The 20,730-nt window shown below is 28.8% G+C and overlaps 1 protein-coding gene and 1 long non-coding RNA gene across 4 annotated transcripts; both read left to right on the forward strand.

The window, feature by feature from the left end:
* The first annotated feature begins 4,366 nt into the window (after positions 1-4,366).
* Positions 4,367-7,704, forward strand: LOC108450451 (protein LNK3). Of its 3 annotated transcripts, none has more exons than XM_017748081.2 (6): positions 4,367-4,615; positions 5,154-5,497; positions 5,864-5,972; positions 6,584-6,700; positions 6,792-6,940; positions 7,139-7,704. In XM_017748081.2, the coding sequence occupies exons 2-6, from the start codon at positions 5,163-5,165 to the stop codon at positions 7,263-7,265; spliced, it is 837 nt and encodes a 278-aa protein (XP_017603570.1). In that variant the 5' UTR covers positions 4,367-4,615; positions 5,154-5,162; the 3' UTR covers positions 7,266-7,704. The 3 variants fall into 3 exon arrangements, with proteins under 3 accessions (XP_017603570.1, XP_017603571.1, XP_052883853.1); XM_017748082.2 differs by having other exon boundaries at positions 6,620-6,700; XM_053027893.1 differs by having other exon boundaries at positions 4,371-4,615; positions 5,154-5,602.
* A 7,740-nt stretch (positions 7,705-15,444) lies between these two features.
* Positions 15,445-16,269, forward strand: LOC128292886 (uncharacterized). The gene is made up of 2 exons (XR_008282856.1): positions 15,445-15,696; positions 16,011-16,269. It is a non-coding gene; the product is annotated as an uncharacterized LOC128292886 (long non-coding RNA).
* Positions 16,270-20,730: the final 4,461 nt, after the last annotated feature.

A 20,730-nucleotide genomic window follows, 5' to 3' on the forward strand; every position in this document is an offset into this window, starting at 1 on the left:
TACTACTTCTAATAATGTATGAATTTTATCCTGACATATCTTATTATTATTGCGCTCAACAATTATTTATAAAAATCAATTCCTATACCTTACCGACTACCATCCACCTTTCTTAAAAAGAAAAACTTCAAACTTTAGGAAAACCTATTTAAATAGTTCAATATTAATTTTTTCATAAAATAATTAATTATTATATTATTTTAAATTGAAATATGAAATGTAAAATATTTTTTATAAATTAGTTAAATAATTAAAATTACATTTTTTCACATGTATAAATATTTTTATAAAATTTACAAATTTTATATTCAATTAATTTATAATTTAAAATTATTTAACAAAATTTTCATTGAAAATATTGGGTTTTTTAATATTTATTAAGTAAACAACAAAGATAAAATATGTTGGTAAAATAAGCTTATAAATTAATTAAAATACTTAAAAAAGTTTTGAGTTTTTTTATAAGTATTAATTAATTTATAATTTATATTTTAACACCTATAAATATTATAACTCAAATTATAACTAAAAGGAAGGCTCCAACACTCGTCCACCCTTTTTATTTTTTGCCATTTCAATTATAATGGTAAAATATCAGTTTTGATCCCTTTATTATACTCAAATTTAATATTTAATCTTTATATTTTTATTTGATATAATTTAATTATTTACTTTTATAATAATATTAGGTAGTCCAAATAATTAAAATTTTTAGTTATTCTAATTAATTTTTTAATCTATTTTTAAAAGAAAGTACTTTTCAATAATAGCTTGGCATAATAGATTGAAACAATGTTATGAAAAAACTTCACATCGACTACTAAAAATATCCAGTGTTAATTATTTGGACTAATTAATGGCACAAGTCTTCTTTTTTTTTAGTCATTATAAGATAATGATAAATTTGTAATTTTGATCTCTCTATTACGCTCACATTTGAGATTTATTATTTATATTTTAATTTAACATAATTTTATCTTCTACTTTTATAATAACATTAGTTAACCCAAATAATTAATCTACTTAACTATATGATTAGGTGAATTTTCTTTAAAACACCTTTCTAACACTATATATATAAATTTCTACATGAAGTGGGAATAAGAAAAATTTGACCTCAACGTTCTTAACTTCAACTAATTAATCATATTGTATAGAGAAACCAATTTATATAAAATTATAAATAGATACTACGTTCTAAATTTAAACATAATAGAGAGCGATTACCATAATTTGATCTAAAACAATCTATGCGAATATAATTATTGATATTTTTATTTAATAAAATGGTAATTATTTGGTACAAGGGCGGTGGAAAATTTTAACTCTACAAGCATAGGCAAATTTAGGGGGTTGGGTTGTTATTTAGGCCCTTAAAATTTTTAAAAATTTTTAAATTAGTAAAGGTAAAATTGTACTTTGGCCCCTAAAATTATAAAAAAATTGATTTAATCCTTTAAAAATTATAAAGATATAAATTATAAAAATTAAAATTTCATTCGACTCTCTAAAAATTTGTTCTAACTTCGCTCCTGTCTACAAGGGGATTGAGATTTTACCACATGTCTTGTCAATAATTTTATAAAAAAAATTTTATTTAATTTATTTGGTATAGGTGGTTATATATTTGTGGAAAATGAATGGGAGATAACAAACTAATATTTACTAAAATTAATATATATATATATATATATATATATATATATATGTGTGTGTGTGTGTCATGTAATAAAAAGTGTGTTTGAATGAAAAGTATTCATGTTTCATTATTGATATTAACTACTTGTCGTTTACATCATTTATCATTTATTAAATTTTGGTTAATATATGTAATAGGTTATTATACTTTTCATAAACATGGAATTTAGTTTATATAATTTTATTTTTAGAAATTTAGCTCCTCTACTTTCAAATTTCAAAGTTTAGATTCAATTGTTACCGTTGTTTATTTTTTTGGTTAAATTTATTAATGTGACATTTTGAAATTAAAAAAAAAACTCACTTGACAGTATAATTAAAAGAAATGGCTTTTGTAATGAATTTGAATTTAACAAAATAAATTTAATAGTGTTAATAATTTTTGGGTAAATTACACCAACAATCACTCAACTTTGGAGTAACTGACAAAACAATCACTCAACTTTCGAAAAATAACAAAACAGTCACCACTAACCATTTTTCATTACAAACATAACAAAGCTACCATTTTTTGTTACAAACGTAATGGAGCTACCATTTTTCATTACAGTTTCACTACTGACTTAACCAAATTACCATTTTCCATCCCCCTCCCATCCCTCTCCCTCTTCTCCACCATCCCCCTACTTTGATTCTCTCTCCCTCTCCGCATCTTCCTCACTATCCTTCCTCCTACTCTAATTCTTTCCCTTTCCCCTACCATCCTTTTGCTAACCGTTTCACTCTCCCTCAGCGTTCCTTTCCCTTTCCATTTTCTATCTTTCTGCCTATTGCTACCAATTTTAAACTAATTTAACAACAAATTCTTTAACGTCGTTTTTGTTTGGAACCCTACACCTGCAGGTCAATTCAAGTTTCCCTTTTGATGTGTTTTTATATTATTTCAATTCTCCATCAATTTTATTTGTTCTTCTAATTTATTTTTAATTTAATCAAATTTATTAACTTTTTGTTTTCTTTTACTTCAAAAATTAGGGCTTTCCTTCCCCTTTTCCACGATTGAATTTGTTTCACTCTTTTTCATATTCTATTTTAGAGTTTACATAGCTTTTAATTTGAAACCAAAATAAAACCAATCTTTTCCTTATTTTTTTTCTTACCGTTCGGGAACTGTGAATTCTTAAGCTTCTTGCTTCTTATTAAGGTTGGTTATTTTTTGTGCAAATGAGGCTAATGCCTACAGTAATTGTTTATATTATCAATTAGGGTTTTAGATTTTATTTTTGGTTTGTTTGAAATGATTATCCTTTTGATTGTATTTGTTGTTTCTTTATGATCATCTCAAATTTATTGGACTATAGCTCTTTGGGGGTTGTTTCAATTGATTTTGGCCTTTTATTTTGATCATTGTCATTGTTGAATGCTCAATATGTTTTAGTCATTTGGTTGACAAAAGCTTCGTTTTCACAAAAATTGTGCTTTTTCATTGCAACTCATATTGCTCAGGTGCGTTTCCAAACATGTTAGACTGATTTTGTTTTCAACTTTTCTTGATCCCTACCTACATGAATCCTATTTGATCCATAACCTTCGTTATCTGTGATAGATTTGTGGTCATAATAAGCAGCAGTGCGATTCAGACTCAAGCATTTGCTTTTATGTTTATTGGTCGCCATTTCTCTCCTTTATTGCATTACAATAGATGGTCAAAATGTAATTTCACTAAGCATTAGAGCTATCTATAAAAATGTTGGGGATACAGTTATAGATGATATTGGTATAGAGAAAGTCATAACTTTAAAGGATAATGACAACGAATTGAATGACTGGAAGGGTAGTTACCGCAAAGTTTTTGTGTCCACAATCATGCTTTTTACGTTAGCAATGGCTGCAACAACTAGTTTAGGTGTAGCTCTGTTTTTCTTTGTGGGAAGGCAAAGGGACAAAGGGACAGGGTTAGTAAAAGGACGACAGGGGAGAGGGAAAGAATCAGAGTAGGAGAAGGGATGGTGGGGAAGACAAGGAGAGGGAGAGAGAATCAGAGTAGGGGGGATGGTGGGGAAGAGGGAGAGGGATGGGAGGGGGATGGAAAACGGTAGTTTGGTTAAGTTTGTAACGAAACTATAACGGAAAATAGTTAGTGGTGACTGTTTTGTTATTTTTCGAAAGTTGAATGACTAAATTGAAACCTAAATGATTGTTTTGTTAACTATCTCAAGATTAAGTAACTATTGGTATAATTTACTTTTTATTTTTTAGCACTCTACCATTATAAATACTATGACTTATTGGCCTTGACAGATATACTAATAATTTTACATCTATCTTGCATGTCCAAAAATCTCACTACGTTAGCATAAATTTTTTTTAAAATATTCACTAGACCGAGCTTGATGATTAATTTGTTATCTTATTGAAGAATTATATTTTAATATAAAAAGAAAGTGGATAATGTAAACCTTTTAGTCGGAGTGATATACGTATAGTTACCTAGTACCTAGGACTATCAGAATCTGTGCAACTTGCCGATAAGTGAAGCTATTTTTCGCTAACAACGTGGAATGCAGCAAAAGGACCACAACAGCCACGTGTCAACAACATGGGTTACCAAAATCTCAAAGTAATGGTTGGAAGATTAAGAGGTGGAATAAAATGATTACAAGTGGAGCAATGAGAATGCAGTTTTTGATGGAGGATTCTCAACCACTAATGAATTCCATATTATTTCTCAGCCACAAATTCTTTTCCTCTTGCCCCTTCCTGTTTTTTAAAAGCAGAAGTGTGCACCACACTCAAAATCTTTTCATTTCTTCCTATGAATCGACGTTTCTCTTTCATTTGCAACTTGTTTGTTTACTAAGGGGCAAAAAAAAAAAAAAAAACAGCCTGCAAATACCACTGCCTCCTTTGGTTTATAGCTTCTAAATCCAACTAGAGAACTAGGTTGTCTTCATTTCCTCAGCTAATTCACTACAAGGTTTGATTCTTCCTCTTCTTCTGTTTGGTTGGTTGTTCTGTTTTTTAGCTTTCTTTATGTATGTTTGTTGGAAAATATCTGAATTTTTTTTTTAGTTCATATAATTTGCGTAAGAACTTTAGTTAATCCTAATTCAAAACTTTTGAACTTGGTAAGTTTATTTATTTATTTTTTAAAAAAAACGGTAAGAACTTGGGTTGGTTTGTATGTATAGAAAATAAGGGGTTTAGTTCTTTTTCTTCTGGAAAATTTTGAAAAATTTTAGAATATATTACAAAATAAGAACTTAAATTCATCTTGATTCTTCATATCCGTATGGACTGAAAGTTTATTTTGATTCATGATATTGCTTGTTTAGTGATTAAAAAGTAAGGGAAGTATGATTACATCATCAATTTTTATTCTTTATATTTGCCCATGAATTATTTGGTCTTGGAGAGTATAAAAGCTTGATGGGGGGTTTAGAGAGTTTCTTTTAATTTGTGAGGGGTTTCTATGATTTTCTTTTGTAATATGTTGTTATCTTTGTTTTTTTCAGTAAAATCACATGGATTGGTATCTCTGTAATGGTATGGAGGATCTTGTTGTCCCCAGAAATCAAGAATTAGAAGATAATATCCCTTCCCCAGAAAGTTGGTCAAAATGGGAATTCAGCCCTCCTGAAAATTTTAACGATGAATGCTTTGGCGTGGATACGAATTTAAGTGGTGGTAAACCCAAGTTTAGCGGCAAATTATGCCCCGATGTAGCTGGTGTTAAGGATCCATCGACCTGTTCGAGTGTATATGGAGGTTTCTTGAATCAGGGTCACATTTCTCAACAGCAGACGGATTACCAGCTCCACGATTTCGGCAGATTCGAGCAGCTCGATGACATATTCTTGTACTAAGCTTAACTCCTGGAATTACCTTTCTTGCCTGTGGGAAAATCATATAGTTATGAATAACAGATGCTCGGACATCCCATGATAATTGAAGGGTTTGGAAGGTCCGGTCTATATAATTCTGTTAAAAACTATTTGTTCTTCATTGAAATAAATAGCCACCATTGCAACTGGTTAGAAGTTGGCTGTTCTTCTTAATATGTTCTCTTTTATGCTATGGTTAGAAGTGTTTTATAACATAGGTTAGCCGTTCAATATTCCATGGGATGTTCGGATTTACTTTCGGTTTCGATGTTTTACCTTTGAGATCATATGGTTCTTGTCTTTTCAAATCATCACTCTCTTTGGATTTCTCCATATTGCAGGGGTTCCTTACTGGAAGATCCTACTTGGAGTGAAGATCTTCAAAAATCGTTTTGCTTTTCTCCTGAGTACGAGTGCGAGATGATGGCAACTGATCATGTTCTGGAAGATGTAAGTTTGGATTTTCAAAGTATTTGAAGCAATGAACATAGCATGGAAACAAGCATAGTATCTCAAAACTTGTACGTTTCGTACCGTGCAAGTTCTGAGCTTGAATTGGCTGATGGTAAAGCTGAGATTTTTCCGTCCATCTTTTCACCAATGAACCAAATATATATTGAATACTAGGCTAGCCTTCTGTCTGTTATTAATACATGTATGTTGCAGATGTTTATTGTATATATAACCTAAATGCCCTGCATCTACTCTGGTCTTGCGTAAGAGAAAGAGCATCAACCCTTAGTAATAGAGGAGTAATCCGAGCCTTTTATTCGTTTCATAAGATTTTTTTCTCTAAACTAGCCTAGGCCGCAAAAGATATTTTGCAGGCTTTTATGGCTATATGTTTTTAGTTCAGTTGAAAAATGGATTCCGTGTTCTTGAAATTACTTTTGTCAAAATAAACTCCCTTGGTGAATCCGATGCAGCAGCTTCAAAGAACCTCTAGAAATATCCAGGGCAATCTGCCATACATACATTGCATCATCCTATGCTTATATTATGAAATTTAATGTAGTTTTGGAGTTTATGAGATTAACTAATGAATGTAACTTCTGTACAAGGCATCTTTTGCCAAAATCTTGGTTCCTCCTGAACAGATAACTGCAAACGGACTTGTCTCAAAAGGAATGTCACTTGAAGAATCGGTTTTGAAGGAGCTTGAAAAGGTGACGGCTCAGGTAAAAGACTAAACAAATGCATACATCTACTCATCAACGATTTTTATAAAAACAACTGCTTATAAAAATTTTCATATTTTGATTTGTTCAGCTGTCTGATAAGACTCGAATTTGCTTCCGAGATGCATTTTACCGTCTTGCCAAGAACTCGAAACAGAATCCTGTAGCATTAAACCAACAAGGAAACCTCCATGTTCGAACTCATTCTCCGAAGTGGACAATCTCAGAGGAGAAAATAAGGCAAACTTTTACTACGATTTGGAGTAATTTTATGTTTTTTTCTTATGTTAAACTTCCTTCTTCCGGTCCCGAGTTGCATGAACATGGTACTCTTGGCCCTTTTTTTTTTTTTTTCTTCTTTTTCCATCCTGCTATGTGCTTGTTTAGACATTTTAAGCATGTTCTTGGTCGGAAGATAATTTTGATATATTTTTTCAGGTCTGGGAAAAAGGAAACAACTGAATCAGAGACCAACACCATCGATCGAACTATCGCGAACCTCACCTTCGATAAGATGGATATGAACGTTCGAGACTTTCCGGTTTGCCACACCCAACAACTCTAAGCAAAATTGTCATCGAAGTGACTGGAAAAGCAAACACGAGTTTCAAGTCAGTCGCTCAGAGATCCATTACGCTAAGCACGAAGTGATGCCGGAGTTGCAGACATGGATATGCCTCGAGACTGATGCAACCGACAAGAAATACCATGACTTAGAAAGAATGATTGAAAGGGATGCTGAAAGGAAAAGATTTAGATTAAATTCGTTTGGGTGTGTTTCAATCATTGAATATGTGTATATGTTGCTGCTGCTCTCTGCTCGGCTCAGTTTTGATATAAGCATTTGTAGAAATTGCTTCGAATTTCATAGTACCATGTGTTAATTTTGACTCACCATGAATGTTACATAAGTATGTATTCAATTAGTGTGGCCATACCATAATTGGCAACGCTTTAATGCCAACATGCTGAAGTTACCAAGACCGTTGTTTAACATCAATAAACGGTGTGTTCTTCATTACACCTGAATGCATGCGATTTTCCATTGTTGAATATGAAAAATATTTTATTTTTAAAGTTAAAAATGCGATAAAAATATTTTTTCATTTTTATATTTAGAAGTAAAATTATAAAAATTATTTTATTTATTATATTAGTTATTTAAAAATACATATTAAAAATTAGATTAATTTATATTCACGCCTACCAAGAATTTAATTAATAAAAATTTAAAATCTAAGAATTCCATAATTAAACTATAAAACCAAAAGTAGTATTGAAATCTAAATTCTAAATTAGAACTAAAGTCTAATTTAACCTAATTTGAAATTCTAAAGAATGTATCTTAACTTGAAATCTAATTAAACTCATCTAATCCTATATTTTTGTAATTCTAGAACTAAAATTTAAGACCTAAAATGCTAAATAAATCTAAAATCTAATCTAGATTTGAAACTTGCTTAAAGTCTAATTGAACTAAGAAACCTTTCAATTTCAAACATACAACTTAAAACTAAAACCTAATTCAGCTAAAAGTTCTAAATATCTAATTTAAACATAAAATTTAAAACTTATTATCCAATGAATGTAAGGTGTACTTAAAATTTAGCAAAACTTGAATTGAATGTAAAACATATACAATCTTAAATAAAATATCTAAAATAGAATACAAATCTACCAACAATAAATCAACCACAATCTCACTTTTTTAGGGACATGATGAAGCAATAACCCTTTTTAGATTGACTGAAAAAGGGTTGTGTTAGAATTTGCCCTTTTGAAATTAAATTTAAATAACCCTTAAAAATATAAGAATAACAAAAATATACCCTTCTAATTTTTTTTAAATTTGTAAAACCAATATAAATTTGGGGAAATTTTTGAGGATATATTTGGGTAATTTAAATAAAGATTTTATATAGTTTTAAGTTTATTGTTTTTACAAAGAAATGACAATGGTTTATTTTTGTTATTTTTATATTTTTTGAGGGCTATTTAAATTTAATTTCAAAAGGGGACAGACTTAACATGCAAATAGATTAAAAGTTGAAAGGTACGATTAATGGCACCCTTTTTTTTCAATCAATCTAAAGGGTAATTACTTCATCATGTTTCTGAATATTTTATATAATCACACTTTAATCCGGTGTCATCACTAGAAATTATTATTTTTTTTAAAATGTAATCATTGGCCAATGATGGGGCTGGTGCTATCAATGTGTCTAGTGACAGCGGCAAGCATTGTAGAAATCAGATTATTTAAGTCATGATTTTTAAATTGAGTCATTTTCGTAATTAATTAAAATTTTTGGATTAGTTGGAAAAAAAATTGCTTTTCCTATCATGCTGTTAGGATTTCAACCCTAACCTCAAACATGGAAAATGAAATTGGGATATTAAGATGGGCTTCGATAGAATTGTGACCTCAAAAGAAGATTGGGTTTTAGCAGTTCAAAATTGAGGTTTGGCTAGTTTTCCCCTCCATTTGCTGCTCAATCCCAGATTCTCACCTTGGGTTTCAATTTTGGATTAAAGGAATCTCCTAAAAACTTTAAACACGTCTTATTCCATTTCGATTTAATTCATGAACAACAACAATTGATTTTTGAATAAAATTAGAATTAATTATTGAAATTAAAACCCCTTTTTTTCATACCTCAATTCTAAAGTCGAAAATACGATTTTCAATGGTCCAAGTATGACCCCAAAATAGTTCATATTTTCTTTTGATTTTCTGGAATCATTATATTATGTTATATTTATATTCAATATTTTCGTTTATTATACCCATTAATATATTACATATCAAATATTTGTAGTAAATTTTATATTATATGTACTGTATTTTGTATCTTAAATACAGTATATCGGGGACGAAGTCGAAAAACTTTGTTAGAGGAGACTGAAATTAAATTGTGATTTTTACGATAGTAAAATATAATTTCAACATTTGAGTAGCCTTTATTTTTATAATTTTAAATAATTAAATTAAAATTTTATTATTTTTAAGATGCAAAGTGTAATTTTACCTTTTACTAATTTAAAATTTTAAAATTTTAAAAGATATAAATGATTTTTCTTTCATTTTAAGATACCCCTGCAGTATATATATATATATATATATATATATTTTCATTTTCGAATTTCAGATAAAATTAAAAAAATCTGGAAACTGTTCAAGAATCAAAGAAAAGAAAAAGATTTTTCGAAAAAATAAATAAAAAACTTTCAAAAAATCAATAAAAAACTTTCCTTTCGAAAATATGTAAAAAAATAACATCAGACGTTTAAGAGAAAATTTTGGAGTGATCTTAGAAAAATCTTTCATTATTCCTTGATACATACACATTTCTTTTTACCTCCAAAAATCATTCCCAAAAAATCTGTGATTCATGGGAAAAGGAAGGAAACTAGCACAACGACAACACGTAAAAGAAAAATACCCAGAAACAAGAAGGAAAAAAATAAATAAAGGAGCAGAGGATTGCAGAACTTCTGCTTCTGCAAGTCAGAAACCTTCTTTTTAAGATATATTTTAGAAAAAAATTTCTTCTTTTCTTTTGCTTGCATGTCTTCTATTTTATGAAACCCTTTTTTAATGAAATAAAAAAGAAATGTATCATCTTTAAAAAAAGTATATTTTGGCAACATATGAAGTTTTCGGTGCCGGAAATTGAAAACTTTGAGTTTTCCTGTGCCGGTGAGTAAACTGTTAAAGCAACGAAGAAAGTGGAGGGATCAAAGATAAAAATAGAGAAAAAGCTTTATTTTTCAGAACAAGTTGGAATGAATTAAAATAGCTGATGACTAGTTTCTTATCCTGTGAGATGTAAGTATTTATTATATATATATATATATATATATATATATATATCTATTAAATTTTATTAATTTTAAAATTCGTAATGTTTGTTAAATTAAATGATTAAAAATAAGTATTTGTGCCATATTGAATTTAATAAATATTTTAAAGATTTTATTCAAATCCATAATTACTATAAGAGGTTGTTTTGGAACTAAATGTAACAATTAAAAGTTAATAGGATTCATATCATAATTTTAAAAATTATTAAATAAATTGATTTCAATAAATTTAAAAGAGAATTAAATTGTGGAACTATTAATATTTAAAGAATTTACGATGCAAATAATATTTAAATATTCAAATCCATTGCATTGAGTTGATTGTATATTAATAATTTCTGAATTAATATTTAATTATTCAAATCCATAATTTATTTGCTTCATAAATTCTTTTAAATATTAATACTTCCACAATTTAATTTCTCTTTTAAATTTATTGAAGTCAATTTATTTAGTAACTTTTAAAAATATTATATATTAATTAATCACAGTTATTATAGGAATAAAATTCTCTTCCTTTTTATTTTATTTTATCTAAACACTATAATGATTAAATGCATATTATTTGTGAAACATTTAAACATTTAAAATATTTTAATTAATATAGCATAAATTTTGTACTAATTTTTAGTAAATAATTATAATATATCTTAATTATTACACACACAACCAACCAATGCAGAAAATTTATTTGACATTTTAATTATTGAAATCAGTTTAAATATTATGATATACAAGTAATAATTTAATGTTTTAATTGTTGTGGAACTATTAATATTTAAAGAATTAATGCAGGAAATGGATAAGGAGATTTACATGATTTAGTACCCTCAATTATTGAATTCATGTTGAATTAATTGATTAATAATGTTGCCATTTCAAAATACATATCGATTTTTGTAACAACCCACAATATAAGAGGTTCCTTAAAATAGATATTATTTGAAGTTAAAATGAAATAAGAGGAGGGCAGTAGCCAATGGTTAGACATGTCCAACTCCCCCTAAATACCCTTTTCTCCTTTATTTTATTTTATTTTATTTTATTTTCGGCAGTAGGGGTTAATTCTCATCCAACCACTTAAAGTTTGAAAACCTTAGATATATAGTCCTTTTTCCTAATTACAAATGAGTTATTGCTTTCTTTTCCAAATCAAACTAAAATTTTGATTTTCTCCTCCCTATTTCTTCTACCTTTTCCTGTCCATCTTCTTTGCAAATATTTTCTCTTCATTACTGTGAATTGTTATTGCTTATTCTGAATCAATGCCAATCTCCATTAACTTGTTTTTCTACTGGAATCATACTCGTCGTTAGAAACCCCCAATTAAATCCTGAAGTTTGATCTTGAATCTTTATAAATTTTCTTTCTAACGATAATCTTGCGATCGATTAAATGATTTTTCTTGATTTTTCATCGAAATTTTCAATAATCTTGATGAATCTTTAATCAATTATTAATTCTTGTGTAAATGTCATTTGAAGGACTTATTTTAGGTGCATCAACCTAGATTTGAGCGCAAGAAATGTCGATCGAGATCCCGGTGTCAGGTGTGTGTTTTTTTACAAGTGAATCGAGGTAAAACCGTGCCTAGGATAGGGCCATGCGGCTTGCCACATGTGTGGTCCATACGACCCATGTCCCCTGGAACCCTAAGATAGTTTGGATATAATATTAATATAAATGTTAATTTGTTTTAGTGATTTTAATTAAACATTTAATTATAGAAATATAAATGTTATGGGCGATAATTGTACAAATTCACAATTAATATTCTTGAAATTTGAAATTAATATAATGGAGGGTAATGAAATTAAAAAATGGTAAAATAAAAATAAAAAATATTATTATCATGATTTATATGGAGAGGTAATTAAAGTTTTTATCATATATCGTTTGACACGAGTTCAAATCAATGTATGTTGAAATTAAAAATAATTTAGTTATAATTACTAATGTTAAATATTTGTGATTAGTTAATTTCAAATTGATTTTTATAATCAATAATATTGGTATCAACATAATCAAATGATGTTTATAAAGACATCTTGATGTTTTTAAAGAAAATTGATCTTGCCATATCTTATACAGTTAAAATTTTATATTCTTTGATATTATTTAGTGATTATATGTAATTGGAAAATGTATAAAATTAAATAGTAGTATATTTATTATTAAAAAGATCTATGGTGGTAGAAATTTGCGGCATTTATGGACAAACTGCTACAAACTTAAGTTTTATCGATGTTTTAGTTGGGTATGGAAGATTTTTTTTCGTAACATTGTTAAAGAAATTTGAGATGTAATAATCTTATGATACTGAATCAAAGTAGATTACATATATATTTCTTTTTGAAGATTCACATTCAACTTCTCTGCAAAAAAAAAAATGGTAATAGGCATGTATTGCATAATATATAATTAATAATTACAAAAAACAGCATTACCCGGTAATTTCCTGATTTCTTACTATTATTATTCAAGTTCAACTTACTTCTTGTTTGTATTGCATACCCTAACTAGGAATGTGACTTTACAACATTTGATATACATTGGAAGGTATTTGTCGTAACCATTTTCTGAAAAAACGAGAATCGACTTAAATTTTGAAAATGAAAATGAATAGAGAGAGTCGCCACCAATCCTTTTTTGATGAGGTGTGATCGGGTCACCTCAAATTAATCATTTTAATAAAAGTTAAGATTTACTAAAACGATAATTTTTTGGTCTACGAAAATCATAAAATGAGTTCGGGAGTCGGTTACACACGAGGAAGGATTAGCACCCTCGATATACCCTAAAATTGGTACCTAATTGATTAAATAGTGTCTTAGTGTCGAAGATTGAAAACTTGAAAGACATTGAAATACGATCCCTCTCTTCGTAAAAAACTCGAATATTAAAGACCTTCTCGTCTCGAAGTGATAAAATGTCACATCCAGTAAGTTAGGACACGACATCTCGAGCTTTTGAGAGTGAGTTTGCCTTTTATGTAAAATTTGTGTATTTTAACTTTTTTAAAAAGGATGTTCGGTTATTTAGGGTAAACGAGAAAAGTCGAAACCCAGTAAGTTAGGGCACGTTTTCTCGAATTTCTTAATACCGAATATTGCCTTTATTTGCAAAAGCTCTTATCTCAAGATAACAAGATGTCATATTCAGTAAGTTAGGACACAACACCTCGTATCTTCGAGAGTAAGCATTTATTTCAAGACTCGTATTGTGATTTAAAAGAATATGCCGCTGTTTAGGTTAAACGAGAAAAAAATCGAAACCTAGTAAGTTAGGGTACGTTTTCTCGAGTTACCAAATACGGAATATTACTTTTATGAAAGGATTATTTCGAGGTATCGAGCAAAAAATATAACGCAATTTATAGTAAAATATAAAAGTAAATTACGATATTAACACGTATAACAACATAATGATAGGTGCGACAATAGTATGAGCAAAAAAGATGAAATAAAAACAAGGCTAGTACAATATAAAACAAACGCGTAGGGAAAATGAAATAAGCAAATACATAAATAAATAAGCGAATAAATATAAAACATGACAAAATAAAATGGCAATAATAATGAAAACGATAATATTAGTAATATAAAAATAGTGATAAAAGAATAACATAAAAGACAATAATAATAATAATAATAATAATAATAATAATAATAATATAATACCGATGATACTAATAATAGTAATAATAAGAAAATTAATATTAGTATTAATAATAATGGAAAATAATAATAACAATAATAATATAGTAATAATAATAAAAGTGAAATAGTAAATTGATAATAATAATAATGTATGTTAATAACAATAATAATATATAAAGGATAGGAAATAATAATATGATAAAAAATGACAATAATATGATAATAAAAATAATAGTGGTGGTAATAATGATAATAGTAAGAATAAATATAAAAATAATAGTAACATAGCTAAAATATAATACTAACGGTGATAATAATATAAATAATAGTAATAATAATGTTAATAAAAATACAAAATGATGAAAAGTAAAATGTCAATGAAAATAATATAAGAAAAGCAATAGTAAAATACTAGCATTCATACGTAAATATAAATATGGGTAACACATGAACTATAATAATAACATAAACATAAATAAGTAAGTAGAACTAGATAAAATAAATATGGATTAAAATATAATAATAATAATAATATTAATAGTAATAATAATAGAAATAATAATAATAATAAAGTAAAGAATACATTAATAATAGTAAAATCAGGAATCATAATAATAGCAGCAATAGTATAAAAAGGGTAATAATAATAGTAATGACGATAATGGTGGTATAATAATAATGAAATAGGTAATGATAATGTATAAGTAATAGTGATGAAAATAATAAAAATATAATAGTAATGACGATAATGATAACAACCAAGTAATTTCAATGACAAAATAATAAAAATAACTAAAAAGGGGGTAAATTGAATGTAGAATGAAAGTTCAGGGCTGATTTAAAATAAAAATAAAGGGAAAAACTTAATGAAACACGCGAAATAAATAAAGGGACCGATTCCGCTATTATACCCTATCCGCAAAACGATACCGTTCCAACATCTATCCCTCAAATGGTCAGAGGATCAAATTAAAAAAAGGTTAAAATTACAAGACTAAATTAATAAATAGAAAAAAGATTGGATTAAACATAACAGAAATGCGGAAGGACAGCGCAAGCAATTATCCCTCTTAGCAGAAATGCGCGGATCCTGATGCTCGCGGGTCGGGTCTTCGGGTTCGACGTGAAACGACGCCGTTTTGGTATTGAACGTTTGCCCCAAAACGACGTCGTACCATGGAGGCTATAAAAGCAAATTTTTTTTTGTAAAAACTTCATTCCATCAGTGCAGAGAAAAAAAAGGGGAGAGGAATAAATCCCTCCGGCCTGGACGATTTCCGGTCGCCAGATTGATGCCCATCCGTAGCCGGCGTCCGCCGTGCACGGCGGTCGAAGGTGCAAAAGTGATGCTAAATCGATTCCCCTGGTACTTCTCTCTCCGGATTCGTGTTTTACACAAGCAAAAAGCCCCTTCGGTGGTCGAATCGAGCCACGGAAACCATTCGGCTTCTGGCTTCTCTGAACCTTGAGAAGGTACTGATATCCCTTCCTTTTTTTTATATATGCATATGTATTGTGCGTGTGGGTGTGTTGAAAGCACTCGTGAGATGAAAATAATCAATTAAAAGAACGTAGAATCAACCTTTTTTTTTTTGAAATTTCCGATTTCTTCCTTTTGTTTCTTTTTTGTCTGCCTGTTGTTCACTATTGATTTTTTTTTTTGTATGCTTGAATCTATTTTTTTTCGTATTTGAAAAAAAAGTCCGAAAAATAATAGTTTTGGATTTGGCTTTAAATAGCCGTTTGCATGCTACTTGCTTTCTGTCTTGTCTCGTTAATGTTTGTAGGTACCAGTGGCGGTGGATGTGACCCGAGTTAGTGGCTGGTGCTGCAGAGTCGTCAGAGGCAAATGGGGGGCAAAGGGGAGTTGGCCGAACGGCTAGGGTTTCCTTTTTTCTGATTTTTTTATTGGGCTAGGGCTCTTTTGGGCTTGGGGTATTTGGGCTGTAATTTAATGGGTTTAGTGGGTTATTTGGGCCCGGGCAAAATGGGCTTGTACAGTATTGATTAAAATCTCATGAAAGTTGCATCATCACGTTTGGTTCATTAAGCACTTTCTTAGAAATGTAACGATAATTTATGAATTTACCCTTATTAAATAAAAAATAATATTCATGTATTTAATTTTCATAATAAACTTTATTATTAACAAATATTTAGATTAATATTTAATAATAAATATTAATTGTTAATTTTAAAATTATTTTTAATTTATAATTTTAATTGAAAGCAAAATTATTTCAAATTTGTCTTGCATATATATATATATATATTTCTAAATATAATAATGAATTTATAAAATTAAGTATATATAAACTTGTTTTGGAATAAATTTAAAAATTCTTGAAATCACATTTTATTTTAGCTAAAGGTTGACTCGTAAGAATATAAAAAATGTTGATTCCGGGGAATCCTTCGAGCAAAACTATAAATAATTTAAAGGTAAAACATGCAAAAGAAGAAGAAGAAGTTATGATTAAATAAGTGAGTTTAACCTAAACTTTAATTTTTTTCCATTTTGCTCGTAAAAATCATAAAGACTATAATAAAATTAAAATTTCAGTTAATATGCTGAAAAAGATAAGAGTGAAAAACAATAAAAATAAAGATAATATGTAAATAGTATACTACATAGATAATTAAATATGCATATGAAAAATAAAATTAGGAATAAAAAACTTGCGAAAAATCTATTAAAGTAATTGAAAAAATCAAGTAGGAGAAAGAAGGCAATAATTTTTTATTTTGTTTTTGCGTTTATTAATAGACTAATACCTTAAATCAATATAAAATAAGGTTAATTTTGTCTTAATATTTTTTTAACTTTTCATATGTTCATGGGAAATTAACTATCAAGGAAAAGTAACTCCCCGAAAGAAAGTTAGATGACAAGAAAAGTAAATAAAACTTGACACTTATCAAAATTATAAAAACTAGGTTTTAGAACTGAAATATATACACGTCAACTTATTAGAGTGCCAAATGTCGATATATAAATTATGACACACTAGATTGTTTCCTAACAATTATTATATTGCTATATGATATGATATGATTAAATAAGTTATTATATGATATGATCTGATATTGTTATATTTTTACCAAAATCCTCTCACTTATTAGGCAATCTTTCGGACCTGGTGGCCCAACCCATAAACAGGTCTAACCTTGTATTATTTTTTTATTATTTTAAAACAATACATTAACACGCGCAATCATATGATTTGACTTCTCCTACTGTTGCTTTATCATTTTTCATAGAAAAAAAATTATTATGTTCTAACAATAACAATGTTATATATATATAGAGTAAACTACAATGCAAACCACTCAATTATTGTTTTTTTCACTCAATTATAAATTTTTTATTTTGGTTACTTAATTATTGTCTTTTTTTGTCACCCAACTATTAAATTTTTTAATTTGTTCACCCAACTAATCTAGATTATTTTTTGTTCATTTCTATTAAGTATCGTTAAATCTCTAACAAAGAATGATGTGGCAATTAAAAATTGATATAATAATGAATTTAGTCATCAACTTTTACATATTATATCGATTTAATTATAATTTTAAAAAAATTAATCCTCAAAATTTACCTCCTCTTCTTCTTCCCCACCGCCACTACCTTCGTTAGCTCCACCACTACAACCACCTCTAACTTCACCTCCTCCATCTTTAAAAAAAAAAAAACTCAACTTGCACGAAACGTTAAACCAAACATTGTTTGCTGGTAACTTTACCTTCCTTCTCTTCCTTGTTTGTTGTCATCTTTTTAAACTTAATTTTGTATTTGGAAAATTAAGTATCTTTGTTTCTAACATTGACAATTTGAGTTTTCATTGCAAGTGCATATTAAAGGGAGTGAATTTCATATTTAATAATTAAGTGAATTGGAAGAAGATGCTTGTAGTTTTGAGATTGTGATTGAGAAGGCAACAATGGGTTGTTGAGTTTGGGGCCATTAATTAACCTTAGGGGTGGTAGAATATGGCATCTGGAAAAGGCAGGAGTCATGGTCATGAGTTGATGCCTCTGGTAGCATTTATAAGCAGAGAGATGAATAAGCCAAGTGTGAGATATGAGCATTGTAACACCCCCTACCCGTATTCCGAGCCTAGAATAGGGCACAAGGCATTACCGAACTTAATATGATCAATCATGTAAAAATCGGCCATAAAATTTCTTCTAAATTAAAAACTTTCATACATATGTTTAACGTCCCTTATATGGGCCTACGGAGCCCAAAACATACATTCAAGGTGGTTCGGGACCAAACCGTAAACATATGAAACTTTTGCAACTCTTAGAAAATTTTCACACTTTGGAGAGTCACATGCCCATGTTTTCAATCCGTGTAACTCTCTGTTTATAACTTCGTCACCCTTGTCAGTCATACACTTCATATCAATAACAAGAAACGTGTATGGGCTCAATTCTCATTAAATTTCTCATATATATACACAATTTCATGTTATGTAATCATACAACATATATCAGCCATATCTCTGTAATCTAAATATATTTTCGTAACAACTTATCTTGATTTCATATTATTTCATATTTAAGCTTAAATAACCAAAGTATTTGAAATATCATATTTATGCAAATAGTACACATGAGGTATATAATTCGTAATTATGAATAAACACATTTATCAAATATTTTCCATATTCATATATCAATGTCTTATGTCTCTATATATCAATAACCATCATTTTCATGAATTCCAAGTTCAATTTCATAAGTATTTGTCTCGTGTTCAATTTATTCCATGTCGGAACTTTATTCATTAAAACATTTGAATTATCAATACATATGGACAGTACATTCAAGATGAACAATTATATAATCACAAATGAATTCATTTATCAACCAAGTTCTATACTCATATCTTATCAACTTGTACTTCCTTGTATCACATAATTCCATGTAACACTTACCAAACTTTGTCAAATTAGTGAATGTCTTACGGAATTGAGTACTTCGTTTTCTCGATGCCATAGTTCAACTATGGTTTTACACCTCTTCACATAATGATGCCATAGCCCAGCTATGGTCTTACACATATTCATATATCGATGCCATAGCCTAGCTATGGTCTTACACATAATCACATATCACATATCGATGCCATAGCCCAGATATGGTTTTATACGAAAATCATTTGTCACTTGTAGCCGAAGCTACCACTATTCACTGATTAGGTAGCCAGAGCTACCATTTTTCATTGATCAGGTAGCCGGAGCTACCACTTTTCACTGATCAAGTAGCAGAAACTATCACTTTTCACTGATTAGGTAGCCGAAGCTACCACTTTTCACTTGTCATTTGTCCTTGATCAGATAAGTGTAGCCGAAGCTATCACTTATCACTTTCACTTATCCTTAATCAGATAAGTGTAGCCGAAGCTATCACTTATCTCTTGTTACCATAGTCCAATCATGGTCACTTATCTCTTGTTGCCATAGTCCAATCATGGTCTTTTCCTTCAATTCATCTTGTCACTGAACTGAAATGCTCAATTTGATCATTTATTCAATTTTAAAGCTTTTACATTATTCACGATTTTATCATCAATATATATGAAATAACGCATCATGAAATTCATAAAATTAACAAATAATCAGTAAAATTTAACCATATAAACTCACAAGTTCAATTTTTGTATTATAACGATAATCATAATTTCATAATAAATATTCCAAATAAAACATTATATCATTTCTAATCCAACACTTATCGATTATAATCGGGCATGTGATCAATTTATACACGAGTCATTCATATATTTTTCCTCCTCCTCCTCTCCATCCTCATCCTTGGTATAAATAACACACTTGTAAGTAACTTTATCCATAATTTTCACTAATTACTTATGTGAATATTCAAGCTATCCACCCGTGTCATAGTCACTAAATTATTTATATCTGGAGCTACGGAACTCCAAATAAAGCTCCACTAATTTTCCCTGAAACTAGACTCACATATCTTCTTACCATAAAAATTTCATAATTTTGGTTGAGCCAATTAATACAGTTTATTCATTGAAGTCTCCCCTGTTCTGTTGTCTGACAGTTCCGACCCTTCTTCACTAAAAATTAATTATCTCCTCATACAGGATTCGGATGATGTTCTTGTTTGTTTCTCTTGAAAATAGACTCATTCAGGATTCTAAACATATAAATTTAAGCCCCTGATTATTTTTTTTCCAATTTTTAATGATTTTACAAATTCAGAACAGGGGAACCAGAAATCATTCTGACCTTGTCTCACAAAATTTATCATATCTCATGATTTACAATTCCATTGCTTACATCATTTCTTCTATAAGAAACCAGGCTCAATAAGATTTAATTTCATATTTTATTCATCCTCTAATTCCATTTCTAAAATTTTTGGTGATTTTTCAAATTTAGACTACTGCTGCTGTCCAAAACAGTTTTAGTGCAAAATGTTGATTTCCATTTTGCCCCAAATTTCACAATTCATACAATTCAGTCCTTA

This window comes from Gossypium arboreum, chromosome 5, assembly GCF_025698485.1.
Source record: "Gossypium arboreum isolate Shixiya-1 chromosome 5, ASM2569848v2, whole genome shotgun sequence".
Classification (NCBI taxonomy): domain Eukaryota; kingdom Viridiplantae; phylum Streptophyta; class Magnoliopsida; order Malvales; family Malvaceae; genus Gossypium; species Gossypium arboreum.

Bases quoted from the DNA above. Each gene is read 5' to 3' on its own strand.
- LOC108450451 (XM_017748081.2), top strand. From the start codon at position 5,163: ATGGATTGGTATCTCTGTAATGGTATGGAGGATCTTGTTGTCCCCAGA. The intron at 5,973-6,583 runs GTAAGTTTGGAT...CTTCTGTACAAG, and splicing joins CTGATCATGTTCTGGAAGAT to GCATCTTTTGCCAAAATCTT. The intron at 6,701-6,791 runs GTAAAAGACTAA...TGATTTGTTCAG, and splicing joins TTGAAAAGGTGACGGCTCAG to CTGTCTGATAAGACTCGAAT.